The sequence below is a fragment of the Fundulus heteroclitus genome, chromosome 6 (assembly GCF_011125445.2).
Source record: "Fundulus heteroclitus isolate FHET01 chromosome 6, MU-UCD_Fhet_4.1, whole genome shotgun sequence".
Lineage (NCBI taxonomy): Eukaryota > Metazoa > Chordata > Actinopteri > Cyprinodontiformes > Fundulidae > Fundulus > Fundulus heteroclitus.
The window spans coordinates 29,765,603-29,784,542 of NC_046366.1; the positions used below are offsets into that span (position 1 = coordinate 29,765,603).

The 18,940-nt window shown below is 37.8% G+C and overlaps 1 protein-coding gene across 1 annotated transcript in view; it reads right to left on the bottom strand.

Moving 5' to 3' along the window:
* Positions 1–336: 336 nt before the first annotated feature.
* Positions 337–18,940, bottom strand: part of LOC105917155 (zinc finger protein GLIS1) — a 67,469-nt gene continuing 48,865 nt past the window's right edge. The window contains exons 5-9 of the mRNA XM_012851872.3: positions 18,119–18,245; positions 14,867–15,023; positions 3,774–3,916; positions 3,588–3,686; positions 337–3,475 (exon numbers count right to left, since the gene is read on the bottom strand). Of these exons, the coding sequence (XP_012707326.2) occupies positions 3,333–3,475; positions 3,588–3,686; positions 3,774–3,916; positions 14,867–15,023; positions 18,119–18,245 (669 nt within the window). The 3' untranslated portion in view covers positions 337–3,332. The remainder of the gene's footprint in view (positions 3,476–3,587; positions 3,687–3,773; positions 3,917–14,866; positions 15,024–18,118; positions 18,246–18,940) is intronic.

An 18,940-nucleotide genomic window follows, 5' to 3' on the forward strand; every position in this document is an offset into this window, starting at 1 on the left:
AAATTATGTGTTAACACTCGCTACAAATGGGATTTACTACCCGAAGGCTACGCAAATGAAAAATCAGTCAAGGAAACACAACCAAAAGTTTAGAGAAGGATAGAAATGCCTATTTTTGGCCACAAACAGACGAGCCGTTTCTGCTTTTTAGATGTTTCGGTCCACAGAGGGCAGCATCAGTTCACTGAACTCATCCACACTGTGGGATGTGTGTGAAATATTTCTGAGGTGGTTGAAAGACGTAGAGCAGATGTGGATGACTTTGACTAAAACATACAACCTGGCTACAACACTGATTTACTTTGAAAATGAAAGAGATGCTTCTGACAAAAATCATAAAAACCAACAAGTACTGTTTTTTTATTGAGATGCAAAAGACAGAAGAAAGTTTATACAGTTTATACAATGATCAGTGATAATGAGACATTTCTGATCTGCTACAAAATCAATGTAAACATTTCCTGGTTGGTCAGTTAGTTTTTATTATTCATGAGAAAGCAAAGAGTCCGGAAAAGTTCTTGTAAACAGCTCCCAACCTTCCTCACTGTAAATAAAACACTGTACAATGGATACGTTAAAGGCAGCCAACCAAAGCAACGAGGATACATTTATCTGTTAAAATAAAGCTTTTTTTTTTTAAAGTAACTTTTGTTCTCTTTCCTTCTGCACATTGTTTCTTTAGTTTATAGAGCCTTTCTGTACATTCACTCAGACACCAGGGGGCAGCAATGAGCCATTTTGGTGCAGCTTCACTTAGGCAGGCAGGTCAGTGTTTTAAATTTAAAATGTTAGAACATGAATGCCTGTAAAGGAAAGAAAGGCCACTTTAAAGGAGCTGGGGTTTAAACCTAAACCGAACATCTCTGGAAAGACCTAAAAAGGTCTCACAACCATCTTTATCCATCCGAGCAGATAGAAATTCAAAGTATCGGCAGAAAAGACTTATAAAAATACCAGGCTTCCTACCAATTTCCAGAAAAACATTTGGGGAACTTTTACTGTGGGTTTTATCATCAACATGTTCCGCAAATCATTAAACAACACCATGCTGAGTACGGCTTCCAATTCGTGATTATTTCAATGCTTTTCTTGACATCTGCAACAACTTGGATCCGTTCTATTTCTTTAGTTTTACGGCTCAGACCGCTCAAATCTGGACCAGATCATCATACATCCAGAGCCTTCAAATCACAGTTTGTTATCTGTGATATCTTTATTTTGTTGGTAAAAATTCCCCAAAAGTTCAGATAGCAATTCTTTGGCATCTAATCTGGGCCAAGTTAAAGAATCTCAGATGAAAAAATGTCTGTAACTTTCAAAACAAATCAATCGAGTATAAAAAATAATCTGGTTTTATTGTGAAAATAATAATAACATAGTTTTTCCATACCTATCCAGGCTTTCTATCAAATTCTATCATTTTACAGACTTTTCAAAACTATGTAGGAACCTTGAAATACCCCAAAAGAAGCGTGTAGGAAGACTTGAGACTGTAATTACTGCTAAAGCTGCTTTAACAAATTACTAAACCATGGGTGTAAATACTTAAAAACAACCTGGACCAAGAAGTGTTTGTAACAAAAATAAAGGCACATTGTTCTAAAAAGCTCTTTTTTTTTTTTTTTTTTACCTCGTTAAGATAACGTACTGCATGTGGATCTTTGAGAGAAATAAATCTACTGTAGAAAAAGTCTGTTGCGCAAAAAAAATCAAGTTAAATAAAAATAAGGGAGTAAGTGCTGAAAGTACCAAAGGTCTGAGATTACAACACAACAAAACGTAAATCTGTCCACGGTCACTTGTCTGCTGCTGGATTTTTATGTCTGTCCGCTCCGATCCAAGTTCCTTTATCTACTGTTTCTCCTTCAGTGAAAGCCTGAAGAAATTTTCTATTTGGTAAACAAATGACCCAATTTTCTTTTCGCTGCACCATTTTCTCCTGTCTTGTTTTAATCTGACTTCTCTGGTTACATTCATATGTTTGAGAACATTCATGCTGGGGGGGTGGAACTCCAGCTGGCAGATCATTAATCCATTTGATTGGATGAAGAGCGACACAAAAAACGTTGATTGGCCGCTGACGCAGAGAGCTGCGCCTCAAGGAGAACCTTTAAGTAACAAATTAGAGAAGTAACGTGGAAGCTAAAAGCTTTAGGACACACACATTTACATACATACTCATCTGTCCGCCGTCCCTCGCCATTTAAACACTGAAATTAGACTTAGACAAAAATAACAACCCCAAATAAACTCAAAATGGAATGGGAATGCTACAAAACAAACAAAATTCAGACATATTTTATTAGAGAACAGATGTGATAATTAATAATTAATGTTTTCTGGATCTACACCTTTTTCCTGCAGTTTTGTTGGGGGGCGGCGCGCCCTATTGACATGTCTCCGCTGGGTGGGGATACTCTCTGGTGACACTGAATTTAGTTGATATTAAGTGGTTCTAAATATCCAGTTTGGGATAAAGACCGTAAATTGATTGAAACAGCTTTTGCGTCAACTAAACCGTTGATATTCTGCATACTTTATATTGATGATAGTTGAGAAGAATTACAAGCCTTAACTACTAAAATATTTAGTTTTTATTTAACCTGGTCAGGAATTGGAATATTATTGGATGTAAAAGGAATATCTTTTTTAAAAATGCCAACTTTCTGTTAAATTTGCACTGTGTTTTCGCACAAGTAGCAATTAACCTCTTCTGGATCGGTTTTACAAATACAAACTAAGCCTTCTTTTCTCAAAACGGTGACCTAATACGTCCTATTTCAGGTTTTCTTTGCTTTTGATTCCCTTATAATGAGGCTGTTAATGTTTGACCATCACTCTTCATCTAATCAATCATATATTTATTTAAGTTCTTGATAGGACGCTAAACACCCCCTGACTTTTGTTATTATCTGTTGACAATTATGTATTGACCCCAGCTGCAGAAAACCTATGTTGTGCTGCAGTTTATGGCGTTGTGCAAGCAGAAACATTCACAATAGTTTGGCACGGCTGAGGGAGGTGGAGATGAATATGGAGCAAGTACTGTAGCTCGTTTCATCCAGATAACAAATGCTTCGGTCATCTCTGAATACAAAGTTCGCTGCTATTTACATCTGTGTATTGTTACCAGATGTCCTGTTTTGGTCGTTCCTGTGTGCCAGTTTGCCCCAAAAGTTTCCTTCTCTCCAGTTATTTTTGTACCATTAAAGGAAAAAAAAAAACGATCATGATAAACTCCTCATGGAGCTGCAGCACATTGTACAGTAGATTAATGATCCTTTATGCTGCATTTCGTTTGGTCTTTTACGCACAATATGTTCAGTTTTTCATCATGAATCCAAGTAGATGGAGTAGATCTGGCTGAGGCAGCGGTCCACACCTCCGCTCTGAAAGAGGAAGCTGTCCTCTGGGCACGGAGAAGGGGAGTAATTGTCCTCGACTTGGCCTTGCATGTCCTGCAGCAAGTCAAAGCCTGTGGGAATGAGAACGGGAAGCTTAGCCTTTGTGTTGTCGTAATGATGCTCAATCACAAACAAACAAAGCTGCGAAGTTTCCCGATGAGTGGATGGAAACAGACGTCTTACCTGCACAGAGAGAGGCGGGTGGGTTTGTGAAGTAACTGGCAGGTTCAAATCCGCCGTTGATTACCGGAGGAACAACCTTTCCCTCTTGATAGACACATTCTTGGAGAGCCACACAGTAGCAAACGAAAGGGTTGAGCTAAAGAAAAATATTTTTGAATTGCCTGGAGATAACAAAGCTGTCATTACCTTGTTGCTGCTGCTGCTGCAAGAACCCCAGGTGCTGGTGGTCGAAGGCTTTCTGGAAACCCTGCAGCTGAATATCGCATCTTTCTGAGGAGGACGTCACTGGCCGCAGGTCAGCAGACTTGAACATGGGCGTCGATCTGTGTCTGGTGAAAGAAAATATATTTACATTATTCCAAATATAGATATTCATATATATTACCCAAGTACAGTACCCTTCCATACATCAATTGCCTTCTGGGAAATTGATCGCCCCAGTTCATTCTGGTAGATCTCGTGATTTTGTTCATTATCCATCTTTCATGCCAATAGGTGAGGGTTGGAAATTTTTGGCTATGTAACAATTAATGGATCAGACGCGTCGTAATATGTTTAAAGTGGGTTTGCTCCACATGGAAGGGAAGACAGTTGCAGCAGTGAGATAATCTAACTTTATTACTTGTTTTAGAGTTTATATAATCATACTGTTTTACCAGAAACATTCAAGAATCTCACCATAGCATTAAGTACTGGTCAATCAGTTTAATACATAGACTTGTTTGTTGGTTGCACTTTATGTTCAACAAGGGTTGATGTCCAAATCAATTAAAAGCTGTTCTCTTGAACAATACTCTTAATAAAAACATTAAAAGTTCTTGTTTTAAATAGTCCTTGTTTACAAACATCTTTATCTACAGGCGATTTTTGTTGCTTGTGGTTAATGCAGAGAAAATTCAAAATCAAATTGCAGTTTTGGTTGAAATATATCGTAGACAGAACGCAATCATTTCTGCTGCGAGTTTAGACGCAGCAGCTCTTTTAGCACCTGATCTGCACAGCGATGAAACAGAATGATAAATTAAACAGAAAAAAAAAAATCGCATTAATTCGCAATATTAAGATAAAAAAAAATCGCAATTAGATTATTTTCCAAAATCGTTCAGCCCTACTTGGTTCACCTCTTTAGTCTCCACAACAAACCTGATCAGCGCCCGCATTACAGAAGATGACGCCACCTGATGTTTCACCTCTCCATCCAACCATCAACCGGAAACAAGACACTTTATCTCTTCTCCTTAAGGTAGACTGACCATCAGCCCAGAAGGAGAAGGCCGCAGGTCTAATCTAATGCCATGATCTTCAGTGGGGCAGATCGCAGCAGATCAGCTTGGATAAGAGTCGGTCTGAGGCTTTTGTTCTCGGTAAAAAGTGGAGCGCTCCCTCCAGTTTGAGGTGAGTCTATGCCTCAAGCGGAGATTAATTAATATGATGGAAAAGGAAAGGGGAAAAAAATCCACATTCAAAAATGTATTAATTCAAGTACCTAAATGTAAGTTAAGGTTCTAATTTTGTATTTTGCAGACTGAAAAAATAAATTGAATTGAAATTAGGAAACTGCAGGATAGAGCTGCTCCCAGTGGAGGTACTCGCCGAACAGAGTGTGTCGCTGGGGGATCTGGTGGACCCAGGGGTGCTGACGGCATTTTTCAGTGTCATTTACATCGCTGACCGCTAATTCGCCACTGAATTTGCCTTTTACATAGAAATGACATGTGAATCACTCACTTCATTCGCCTTGTTTGTATTTGGTGTGAACGTACCTTTAGTCTTTACGAATCCGGAGAAAGGTAAATGTACATAAGCGCAACCAATGTTGTTCATTTTGGCTTAGCTTTAGATTAGCTTAGCTTTAGGTTAGCTTAGCTTAGCTTTAGCGTTGCTGTAGCTAAGGCATACCAGTGGGAGACTGTCGCATAAAAACTCATCTATGTTTCTTAAGGACACAGAACCACATTGCCAAAACCTGAACCATCACTTTATTTAGTAAAGACTTGCCAGTTATTGCAAGAGCTTGTTGGCAGCAATTGTTTCAAATGTTGGCAAAATATGTGATTTGTTCACATATTTTGGCTGGGCTAGGCTGGTATGGATAACTTTTTCTCCTTAAGTAAGTGATATCATGGCTTGAGAATGGTCTTTTATCTTCACATGTTTTCTTTGTTATTTTAAAATTTGTTAAATGATGTGTGACCAAAAAAAACAACGGCAAAAAAAGTGGGCAAACATTTTTCCACCGCACTACATATTGATACATATTTATTCATCATAGATTTTGCTTCTCAAAATGGACTTCCTGAAACGCGCCCCTCAAAATGAAAACAGCCTGGCATTTCATTTAACGTAGGAAACCATAAATCATCTTTTTTTTTTTTTTTTTTTTTCTTAAGAAACACTTTTAATCTACAAACAGCCCGGAGCGTAAAAAAAAGCGTTTTCCACCTCAGAGAGCGTAACGTAGACACCCCCTGATGATTTGTGCAGAGCTGTATCCGTTGCTGAGGAGCAGGAATGTGCTGACTGTGCACAAACACCCTGACTCAACATGGAAACAAATGAGTCAGTGCAGCCAGTTCGACAAGAAGGAAGAAGGCAGCTGGATATCTCAAAGGAGATATGCAGCTGAGCCCCCTAGTATGGTATTTCACTCCCCCCTCTTCAAGAGCTCTCTCTCTACATTTCATGAGTCCTGGGACCTCTCCTGGATGATGTACTGTAGCATATTCATCCCCAGGGAGCCGAGTGGCCTTGGTTTCTTCTGGGAGGCTTTTTAGTGGGCTTCATAAACAAGCTGGCCTTTGTCAAACACACCGATGGCTTCTGGCCCAAATACAGTCTATATTTGTATCTGACCAGCTGTAAAGAAAAAAAAAAAAGAAAGAAAATGTTTGGAGATTTCTTTTTGTATCTCCCATTTATCATCCCCAGAGCACTTTATTATGGATTTCCCATGTCAAATGCTATTAGATTTAATTTAACAGCCTCTGCTTTCAGTGGAGAAACCCAATAAAAGCCTAAATTAATCAGGAGGACTTTCTGAAACCCAAACTGATATAAATCACAGATGGCTGCGGTTTCTTGAGGTAATAAAGACCATGCTTTGTATTCGATTATGTAAACAAAGTAGGCTTTGATATAGTGGGACTGTTAAATGCGCTGCGATGACTCTAAGCCCCAAAAATCCAACACGTCTCTGGATTCCCCGCCGTGGCCCCTGAAAACTTAAGGGCTGACCTTGGCTATAAAAGTCTGCTCCACAGCTTACATTCCTGTAACGCTGCAGCAACATAGCTGAGATGTTTCAGCCGCGCTGGGCTGATGTGTCGCTCTGCGGCCGCTCCGACGCATACGCTTAACGCGGTATGAGCCCATGAAGGAGAGCGCGGCTGTCAGCGGGACCTCAGGAAAACGGGCCCTTGGATCATATATTACCAGCTAACCACCCTCTCCCTACGTTTTTTTTTCCCGTCTTTAACTAGAGCCAGCTGTAGTACACGGCGTGTATCTCAAAGAGGAGTGGGCAACACTTTGTTTTTAGTGACTCATATTGATTTAGTTACAGTATTTGAAAGGTAACACTTTAAAATGATATATGGGCTTAATATGCTGTCCATTTTTATTACCTTTCAAAAAATGTAAAACTCACAACAGGGCTTGGAGTTCTGCTTTCATGACAGTAAACTCTGGCTTGCCCATACTTTTTTGGCAAACTGATAAAAAAAAATACATTGCTTAACGTTTTAAGGATCTAATGTTTAACTTATGTCATATATTGCACTTAAGTACAGAGAAAAGGTAATTACCCCCTTACAGTTTTCTTTGCCACGCTCAAATGGTTCAAGTCCTCAACAAATATCTGACTAAATAAGTAATAATATATATATTTGCTATATATATATATATAACAAATACAAACTGCAGTTTTCAAACGATGGTTAAATTTTTTAATGGAAACCAAGCGCTATCTAAACCAGCCCTATGTGAAATCAAGAAAGCATGTTACAGTAGTGAAACCCCACCAGGAGTGATCAGCCAATCAAAATTACTCCAAGAGGTCATAAAAGAAGACAGAACATCTAAAATAATTTCTGACAAGACAAAAAGGTACTTTTTTGTAGTTGTGTGTTAAATACCATCTGGTGTAAACCTAACACAGCATTTCAGAAAAAGCATGGTAGTGGTAGTATGACGGTCTGGGACTACTTTGATGCTGCAGGACCTGGATGACTTGCTGCAGTTGATTCAACCATGCATTCTGCTCTTAATTAAGCAAAAAATATTTAAAGAACATTCCTGGCCATCAGTTTGTGACCTTAAGCTCAAGAGTACTTGGGTTATACGGCAGGACATCAATCCAAAAGAGACGAGCAAGTCCACCTCTAAATGGAAACTGATGTGAGTCACAGGGGAGATGGTTTCCCTCTCTTTACAGTACAGTACAATAGATGAATAATGAATGGATACAAAAGCTTCATCAGTTCCTGTCAGCTCTGCTTCTGCTTGTTTCTCCATGATGTAACCCCACTGCCTTCACTAAACCATTTTTTTCTCCACTTTTATGGTCTGCTTCTTCTGCTTGACCCTCAAAAGCCACTGTACTTTTATAAAAAGGTAAAAAAAAAAAAAGGTAATAAAAACTTATTCTTGTTTGCTTCAGTTTCTCTCCTAACATATGAGATCGGCCATGAAGAATCTTTAATTTTTCTGGTGGTAAAATAAATTAATAGCTTCATGCCAGAAAATGAGTGAGAGAAATTTCCAGTCAACATGGAGGAGTTGCTGCTTTTTACATTTACATGTGTTGTGCTGCTTTTACTTCCTGTTTCTGCTTAACATGTAAGCAGAGGTGGGACCAGGTCACTGTTTTGCAAGTCCCGAGTAAGTCCCAAGTCTTTATCCTCAAGACCCGAGTCAAGTCAAGTCCCACATCTGAAACTTCAAATTTCAAGTCATTTCGAGTCTTTAATAATGTTGAAATAATGTAAATAACAGAACATGAGTTCTTAAATCAGTATTTATTTCAAAACGTGATAAAACCAGTGCAACTGACCTTACAAAGCAGTAAAATTAAACTTAGCTTCAAGAATAGTCCTCCTCTGAACTATATTTTCCAGAATATTCAGTAAAAAATGCGACAGCAAAACTTCATATTCAGAGCCAAACAAAATTATTCTAGGAAGCATTTTTGCCTTTAGCTTTTTTCCTTTTTTAAATATTTGGTTAATTTGGTTGGCTGTGCTGCAACTCAGGCACACATATGTACAGAGTGGGGAAAGAGAGAGACGGTCTGCGTTTGTTGATGCTGATTGAGTTAAATTAATTAATGGTGCGCACATTTTAAATAATAGATGCCTTAAGCTTTAGATTTTGGGTAAAATATCAAGTCTTTTCAAGCAAACAGGTTCAAGTCTCGGGTAACTGGTGTTAAAGCCCAAGTCAAGTCTAAAGTCAGTGAATAGTGTCATGATATGTGGTTGATTTCCCTGCATTACAACCCAACTATAAACAGAAGGAAACCTTTAGGGTTTGTTGATGCTACATTGCTCAGTTTCTTTAGGTGTGGTGAAAAATAATGAACATAAAAGTATTTTTGTGAAGTCAAAATTAATTAAATGATCATAATCAATTAGTCCCAAGCTGCAATGAAAAACTAATCTGACTAAATGAATGTTTATTCTAACAATTACGTTCTTCTTTATGAAATTATAAATAGAAATAATAAACCACAATTAAATGTTAACTAAAGATAAAGGTTTTTCCAATTTCTGGACTTACCGTTTACAAAATTAGTAACATTTGTGTCCAAATACAAGAGTAGTCTAAAGGCTTCAGATTGGATGTCGAACATGTTTTATTCTGGCCTCTCTTTTGAAACGACTTCAACACTCATTCCTAAAATGTTTGTTTACTATAGTTCAAGTTATCTTGTTTTATTTGAGGGCACCGTGATTATCCAAAGGACGCCAACTTGCCCCGTCGGGTTTTTATCCATCCACATATTTAAGAAGTTGCGGTTTTGCCCGCCCTGGAAGTGCTGCAGCAAACGCTCAGCAACATGTCAACAAAGATGCAGAACTAAAGTGAAACGAGCATCACCAATGACGGCCCTAAGAAAGCTAATTTTGTGTTGTAGTTGAGTAAATAGAAAAATATGCGTATGTGTCAAACTTGAAGTCTTGTGTCACTGAGTTTCTGCAAAGTAAACTTCACCACTTCTCTTTCCTTCGACCGGCATAACAGTGTTTCTGTGCGAGGGCCATCCTGGTCACTGCCTCCGTCCCACCCTTTTTTCCCCTCCACCGCAAAACACACAAACACTGCACATCAGAAATATTCGCTGATGGACACGGCTCGGTGCAGCCGCTGAATCCTGCGAGTATAAAGGAGGTCGAAGTGGCCCCGCTCCAGCCAGAGTAAACAGTCGCCTTGCTATGAGGTCAGAGCGGGATGCTGGCTGGGCCGTGGAGCAAAAGATGATTTACTTTCACGTGTTTAATGTGTCGCTAAGTTATTTGGAGGAAAAACAAGTGCTTGTCTGGCGTTGGCTTTGGCAGGCTTGTGGATACGATGGGCACCGGGAGGATTAATTGACTTTCATAATCTGCGAAGACACATGACATGACGCGCTGAGCTAAACCTTACTTTGGAGGAGGATGTGTTGTTGTTGTTTTTTTTAAAAAGTCGGCCGTGGCATCAGGATTCCTAACATGCTTACACTTAAAAGTTTGTCTCGAATACCACTGGTGTGTATGCTGGTCCAAACATGCTGTTTCAGTATTCAGAGCCTTGCATTAAACAAGAGACTTGTGCTTTCCTTTAAACAGCCATTAGGCTTTCTGGTTATTTAAAAACGCATTTATGAGGGTAAGTGGCTCACTGAAGGCGAAAGTAGTTTCTTAAACTCCTTCTCTATTTACATTTGCATCAAACATACCAACTCAGAGGTGACATGTTGGGCTCTGAACCGAGTTGCCCCTTTTGCAAATTCTTGCCCTGATTTCATGACTACACCTTTTTTGTTCCCCTGTTATTATTATTTTTGTTTCTGTATTTTTTTTGTCTTTGTGTGAATCTGCATGCCTCCATCTGTCTGTCACTGCTGCTACTACACCTGAACTTTGAGGCACAATGAGGGTTATATCTACTCTAAACAAACAATTTTGCAACCGTGTACTGAAACAGTGCTTTACGAGTGTTTTTCAATGTAGGTTAAATTTGTTTTAATCATTTGCAGAGAGAGAGAGAGTGCTATGAAAAAGTTAAAGAAATGCCAAATAGCTAGAAAGGTCCGACTGGTATATTTGTCTCTGCATTAGACTGGTTCTACTACAAACTGTCACTTTCTATTGGGACAGACAGGTTCTGGTCTGCTTCAGCTTCTGTAACCTGTTGCATTCCACAAGGTTCTGTTCTGGGCCCATTACTGTTTTCTATTTACATCCTAGCTGGCACCATTAAGTCTTTCTCTAACGCCTCCTTTCTATGTGGGTGACGTGCAGCTGTGTGATTTTTAGCTCTCACCGGCTGTCCATCCTCGTCCGGTTTTTACCCTGGATCAGTGACTTGCTCTCAAATACTTTTCTTGTTTCAAATGCCATCAAGACAGAGATCCCGATCTTGGCTCCTAATCTGTTACGTTTTGAAATCAATGGTCCTTTTTGTTCAGCGGCCAAGTCCAGTTTAAGAAATCTAAGAGTTTTATTTAAATTCTCTTTAAGTTTTGAATCATGAAGCATATCAAATTTCTTGTTTCTGTTTCTTTGATTTAGAAACCATTTCTTATGACATGTGGTTTCTGCTACAGATCAAAAAAAATAAATAATCTGAATGCATTCATGTCATCACGATCTGATTATTGAATTTTTATGCTTCAGTCTCGATAAATAATCAATTTTCGTGTCTCCACGCCATTCAAAATGCAGCTGCCAGACTCACTACATCAAGTAGTCAAACAACTGTTAAACACCTGTTTCATACTCTTTACATTGGCTCGTCGTGGGTTTTAACGCAGGTTTTAAAGTATTATACTCACCTATGACCATCTGTGGAATAGTTTTGCCTTTGATACTTTGTTTTGTTAACACAGTGAATGTTTTTAAAAGTTAAAACTTTTATGTCATAATTTAATTCTAAAGGGTTGTATTAGGTTTATACTGTTTGTACTGTAATTGTTCTTATGTTGTAAAGCGCGTTGTGACTTAATAAATGCAATTTATTCTTTGTGTAAAGCACTTTTTGAATTATCCTGTCTGAGAATGGTACTAAACAAATGAACTTGACTCGCCAATAAAGAAACTTAACGTACTTACTTTGTTCCCTCACATTTCTTTCTGTTTTTGTCTCACTCAAATGTTTTAGATCATCAAGGATGTTTTATATCAGATAAAGATAACCCGATTAAATACAAATATTGGTTTCCCTATGATGATTGTGTTTAATAAGAGAAACCATTGTTCCATGTTTTCTCTATTTGTGGATAATTGTTTCATGATCTGCAGGATTTTGAGTTAAGTTTGGTCATTATTGGGCCCTTTGTGGCATCCTGTGTCTCAGTGGTTTTCTGCTAATACTAATTTTCCTCTGTGCCTCTGCTTCCTTGTCCCTCACAGTTGTTCCTCACCTTTTAATTTATTCACCTGTGTAGCATTGAGTAACAAACTCCCCAGTTCAGATAGTGCTTGGTTGTCTACACCCTGTTGTTTTGCTGTTACCTATCATCTTTATTCAACCCAATCTCAACGTCCTTGTCTCTGCATTTGGGTCCCCACAATTTTATGACTTTACTTCTAATCTTTTCTTAAATCTCAGGGAATCAGGGCATGATGTGGTGATTTTTATTTTTCATTTTATTTGCCCACTACATGTTGTCAGAAAGGTTCTTTTTAAGGGCCAAGTTTGTTTTTACCCCCTGACTAAATGAAATCATGATTTGAAAACTGCATTTTATATTTTCTCTGGTCATCTTTGTATAAACTAAACATTCATTCGTCTAAACTATTTAATTGTGACAAAAAAGCAAAACCAGACATTTGTAAGAAGGTAGTTACTTTTTCACAGCACTGATAGCTCACCACCAATTCACCAGCTAATATGATCTTAATACCCTCTCAGTGGTAGTCTATAAAGAGCAGAATAAACAATATAAACAGTATATTCTGTACAATATAAATAGTATATTCTGCACAAGAAGCACATTTACTTGAAAACCACAATTTTTTTTGTGTAAGTCTACGCATCAAATCAAAATAACAAAGTTCAATATCAAGGTCATGTTATTATGCCATATAAACAGCAGCAGGAATAATGTTTGCTTTTCTGCCTTAAACGCATAATAAAAAATTGTCTGTTCCCTGTGTTATAATGACACTGTGGTGTTTTTAGGAAGATTACATAAAATGAGAATCTCATACTCACCGATGCATATATATATAACTATAAAAATAATTCTGTTCTCCTTAAACAGCTTGGTGTCATTCGGCATGTCGTTAACTATAAAGCTATTAATGCTAACTAAACTTAGCTTCCTTCCAGATTTATTTTGCATTCAGCTCTGCAAAGCTGTATGATTAACATCCAAGAAATGCACATTTTTGTTCCCTCTCTGTAAGTGATACAGAAAAAAACATAAAAATACTAATAGCTCTGCATAGTCTGTATACAACAAAAAAAAAATCCCCACAAGGATGGTAAATGACGTAGGATTTAATGAACTCCCTGACTTGTTGCTTTTAATGACGACGGCCGAGAAGGTTCTTGGATCTGTTACCTTTTTAAAGTGCCCAAATAATGAACAAATGCTTTCTGGCTACAAAGAAAAATACTCAGAGAGTGCTAAGGGTTATTTCCTGAGGGGAAAATAAGTTTCCTGAAAATGTATAAATTTCATTTCATGGAATTGAAGCTTTAGAAAAATTCAAACATTTGTTAAAATGTTATGTGGTTAAGTTCTAGTTCACTGTAAAAGTGATTTATTTTGCAACCGTGTCTCAGATTCAGATGTTTTATTGATAATCTATTTCCGCCTTTTTCTCCTAAACATTCTTTTTAAAGAAAGCCCAAAAACACCATCTGAACTGCATATGAGATTACGAGAAAACGTCATGATTTTATATTAGTTAGGCTTTTAAAATATTCCATTACTTGACAAGCTGCCATTACTAATCCTATGTTGCCAATAAAAGTTAGTTTACATGCAAAGCTTCAAGAAGCCCAAATTTAAGACCACAATATCCAGGAACCGAACCCCTGTAAACATTCAGTTGTGTCTTTTGAGGACACTTTCACACGAATCGTTTGTTTACTTTGGTCAGAATCAGTTGTTAAGTTTGCTTACTTGTAACTTTTCTGGGTGGTTCAGTTTCTTTCCACAGAAAAAACTCCAAACAAACCAAAACTACAGCAAACTACGCAAGGACATTCAGTCTGTTTATTGATCAGGTGCGTCCAGGTTGGAGAAATAAAACATAAATATACAGAAAGCAGATTATGTGTTCTGAGCTTGTAGAAAACTCTGATAATCCTTTCATTAGTGTGTTTCTGGGTACAATTTTAGGAAAAAAAAAAATCACAGAAGTATACTGAACGTTTAGAGACAATATCTTTAAAGTTACGTGAGGCTTTTGTTCGTTGTGTATTAGTTTGTTTGCTCTATTTCATCCCACATACCTGGCCATGAGTAAGACGTTTGGCTCAATCTTGCAGCATTTACCTGATGGATGTGTCACATCTGACTTGCTGAACAAAGCATACTAAAAGGGCAAAACGGACAGCAGTTTTGGGGAAAAGTTTCAGGATAAGAGACTGCTTTAAATAGAGAAACAGGGGGGAACTATTTTTATGTTTAGCATAAAATAGCTCTAGATATCAATTGCCAAAACAAAGCCCAATTCAGCTCAGCTGTATCAGGTTTGCAAAAGAAATCCCTGCAACTTAAAACTTTGCCAGACACAACAAGGGGTAAGAGGCAAAACATGTTTTTTTCTTTATTTTTGGGGGGATTTGATTGAACTGAAGATTTAGGGTTACCTCTGGGTGCATGATTAAATATCATTAAAGTGTTCTGTTTTCATGGGAAAAACCTAAGATAATAGTAATGAAATGTTAAAATATCGTGACATTTACCACGTCATTCATGAGGTTTACCCAGAGGAATAAAAAAAGTTTTTTACTGCAGCTATTACTGCCAGTAAGTCGAATCTTCAGCATCTTAAAATTAATAAAGATTTGGTCATTTGAAAATGAGATACAACAAAGGCCGTTGGTTCTGAGTTTGCACTCACCCATCTATGATGCTTCCCAGGCTTGTCATTGAAGATACTGGACTGTTAGCATCAAAGTTGCCCTCCGAACCCGGGTAACGAGAGTGGCTATCTGCAGATAGTGGCATCAGCTCTGGATTCCCACTGTTGTGTGACGAGCTTCTGTTTGAATACAAACCTGAAACAGAGCCACAGATATTTTTAAAGGATGTACATAAACTGAATCTAAAAAAAAGTAAAATCTAATTATATTTTAACAACATTAAGGTTTTAGCTTACCCAAGTAATTAATGTCCTCCAGTCTAAGTATTTTGTAAGCTTTCAATGTTATGGTTAGCGGCTAAATCCACTATTTAAAAATGGTATTTATTAGTTGTGTTAGCTTTCACCAATCCTAACAATTGCCCACTGTGCTAGCAAAAACAAACAAACATGGTATTTCTGCTGTTATTTTTGACAGTGCTAACAACTAGCTAACTAATCTAATAATAATTTTTCTGTCAGGCTTCAACAATGCTAACAAATAGCCCAACTGCTAACTGCTTTTGCTATTTCAGTATTAGCTTTCAACTATGGTAACGGTAAACTGGAAGCTGTATTGATGATTAACTGTAGGCTATTTCTGTTAGCTTTCAACAATGCTAACAGTTACCCACTATGCAAGCAGAAAACCCCCACAGTATTTCTGTTGCTGCTTTTTATTACGCTAACATCTAGCTAACTGATCTAATAATAATGTTTCTGTCAGGTTTTAACAATGCTAACAAATAACTGCTTTAGCTATTCCAGTATTAGCTTTTAACTATGGCAACAGTAAACTGATAACATTATTGATGATTAACTGTAGGCTATTTTTTTAGCTTTTAACAATGCTAACAGTTACCCACTATTGCACATCAGTAAAAAACAATTTCCATTCATTTCCAATGATGCTAGCAGCAGACCGCTTACTGCATTATCTAAAGATTGAATTTCTTTTTTTTAACGATTGTCTCTTGCACTAGTGGCCTTTATTTCAAAGTGGACAGACTGGAAATAGGCCTACGGAGGGAGGGAAGACAAAGGTCCAAATAATTGACAAGTGCATTAGAAAGAAACAGTATTTATATTTTGATTATGTTGGTCAAGTCAACAAGTATAATTTGCACATTAAAAGCTAAAATATTCAGTATCCAAGTTTTATATCAACAATCCTGTGTGCAGAATGTTGTTACGGTTGCTCATGTTATGTGTAGTTGGGGCGGGTTGGCTTGCTGCTGCCTGGATTCTGCTACCTGTCACTCACATTTTATGGTGGCTGTCATATTAGGTGAAGATTGGCATAGCAGCAGGGGTTGGGACAAGCTCGCTCGCTCTTCATGCATTCTGTTTGAAGGACAGGCATTCAGCGTCCAGTTTTGATTGTTAGAGGTGTGAACTGCAGTCTTTGAATAGCAGCTTGTTGTTCAAAATAAACCCTAGCCAATGGGACCTCTATCTCCGTGTTTGTGTAATTACAATATTAACAATTAAATGCTGATTGCGTTATCTAATAGTATTCTTGTTAGCTTTCAGCAATGCTAATGGTTAGTTGTTAATTCCATTTACTATTTTGTGTATTTATGTTGCCTTTCAACAATACTAATAGTTATTCATTACACGGTAAAAGCTAGAAACAGCATTTCTGTTAGATTTTAACAAATAACTGCTAACCACATTAGCAAGAAACCAAATTTCTATTAGCTCTCAACAATGTTAACAGTCACCAACTGTTTTGGTCGGCTATTTCTGATAGCATAAAATTGTATCAACGTGTGTGACATTAGATATAATTTTTCACTTGAAGGCCTTTGGCTCGTTTTTTACTCCTTCTGCATTTAGTTACTATTTTTGGATTTCAGACATGTAAATACATTATAGAAGTCACCTCAACCTTTGTGACCACAATTATAAAGAAAAGCTCTGGTTTTTACAGTAATCTTTTAATGTCAACCAAAATTTCTTCTGGCTGGAAAATTTTGGAGAGGCCTAGCCAGAGCTCTGCCTAAAACTGAGATTCTCCAGAGAGAGTTCAATATTAGGGTGATGGCAAGGAGGACTTTCAACTTGGAGCTCCAAATATCAATGGCAAAGTAGGCAAATAAAGATTTTTTTCATGTATTACTGAGAAGGGCATTAGTAAATATTTGTAATAAAATGTAAATTAAAGCACCTTTTTCATTGTTTTATTATATTTTAAAGAAGCTTGTCTCACTTCCTCTCAGAAACAAAATGTTTTGGTACAATGAAAATTACTTTACACCTAAATCTAAAAGGTAATGTGAATCATTTTGGGCTTAGCTCTTTCTATTGCAAAACAGTTGATGTCAGCAGATATAATAAAGAAGCAATCAGAAATAAAACATACAAAGCAAACATTACTCAATGCAATAACGAATGTGCTAATTAGCGTATGACTTTATATAGCAACACCAAGATTTAATTTTAATGTGCTTTGATTTCCTGCTGTAATTGAATGGGAATGGTTAACGATTTTAAAGAAAGAAGCAGGCCTCAGGCTTCAGACTCACCTGTGCAGCCTCCTTCAGCCAACTGGTAATACAAAAACATATTTTTTCATGTTTATGTAAAGCTTAAACATAAGCTGGCTCTTCAACACTTCGAGTTCTTGCAAAGTTTATGATAATGACGTCTGTCCCCATGAAGCCAGCAAAAAGACAAGCAATTTATTCAGAAAAATGGTTTTGTGACAAAAGTTTGTCAATTTTTTGATAAGGAGGGAGTCCTCATGGGGTAGTTTGAGAATTAAAACACTGACACGCTTGTTTCACTGAACAAACATAGCTTGCAGCGAGCTGTTTGAGGCTTTTCCCTCAAAGTCCTCGCAGTGAAACTGCAAGTAGTCTGAAGTAATAGACATGGACAGCTCTCCTGGACACACTCTCCTTTCCTTTGCCAACTCAGCCTCAGTATCCCTGACAGCTTCTTGATCCATGTTCAGCCATTGAAGGAGGGAAAAAATAGAGCTTGGCCCAAATTCTGGTGTTGAAGAAGCTGAAAGAGCGGGCGGAGCGAGGGGGGCCAGCTCGCCCGCATTCAGTGCCCAGTAATTGGACAAGGTAAACACCGGCGCAATGAGCTATCGTAGAAGGAATGAGACAGGAGGGAGCGGAAAAGGAGCAAATGAGGCCATGGGAGAAAATGAAAGAGACAGCTTAAACAGCCCAGGTGTTTGGGTGGTTACAACATCTCTTTGTTGGAGCGTAAACGCAGACATTTGCTACTGTTTAATACCTGTGAAGTCATCTAAGGCTGGTAGAGGCGAGCTGTTTTCCTGGTGGGAACAAGCCGAGCTGTGGAGATGCTGCCTCGCCAGACAATCACTCAAAATGTCCGAGTCCAACACGGCATGCACATGAGCCTGCAAGCAAGACAAAATACAGATGTTCGTCCTTAAATGTGGAGTGGTGCTTTTATGTTGCATGTGAAGGAATGAGAATAATTGCAGTGCCTTGCCAAAGTATGCTTTTCCCTACGCTGTCACGTTATGACCACAAATATCAGTGTATTTTATTGGAATTTTATGTGATAAACATCATTGTTAATAATTAGGAAATGAAAGCAATATTATAGATGGTTTCAATTTTTTTATGAATGCAGAAAAAAGGAAAATAAAAATCTGAAGAAATGTGATGTGTATTTATATTCCGCCCTCCCCCTGAGTCAAAGCTCTGCAGAAACACATTTTGATGCTGTGACGGCAGGAAGCCTTTTGAGTTTGTCTCTATTAGACTTACACATGTAGAGACTAAAATGTATATTTTCAAAACAGCTCGAGAGCTCTCAAATTGGATGAAAAGTGTTTGTAGACATTTATCTTTAAATCCTGCCACAGATTTTCTGTTGGATTTAGGTTTGGACATTGACTCGGCCTTTCTAACACATGAATACTCTATTGTTTAAATTCGGCATGCTAAAGTCCAGTCCTTCAGTGCCAGTTTTGTGCAACTTGTAGATGTGTATCTGCTTCAAGAAACCTGAATCAAATAAATAGATACTAACAGGACACTGTAGAAACTGATGACATGCTAAGAAGTTTAGCCATCATCAGTTGCA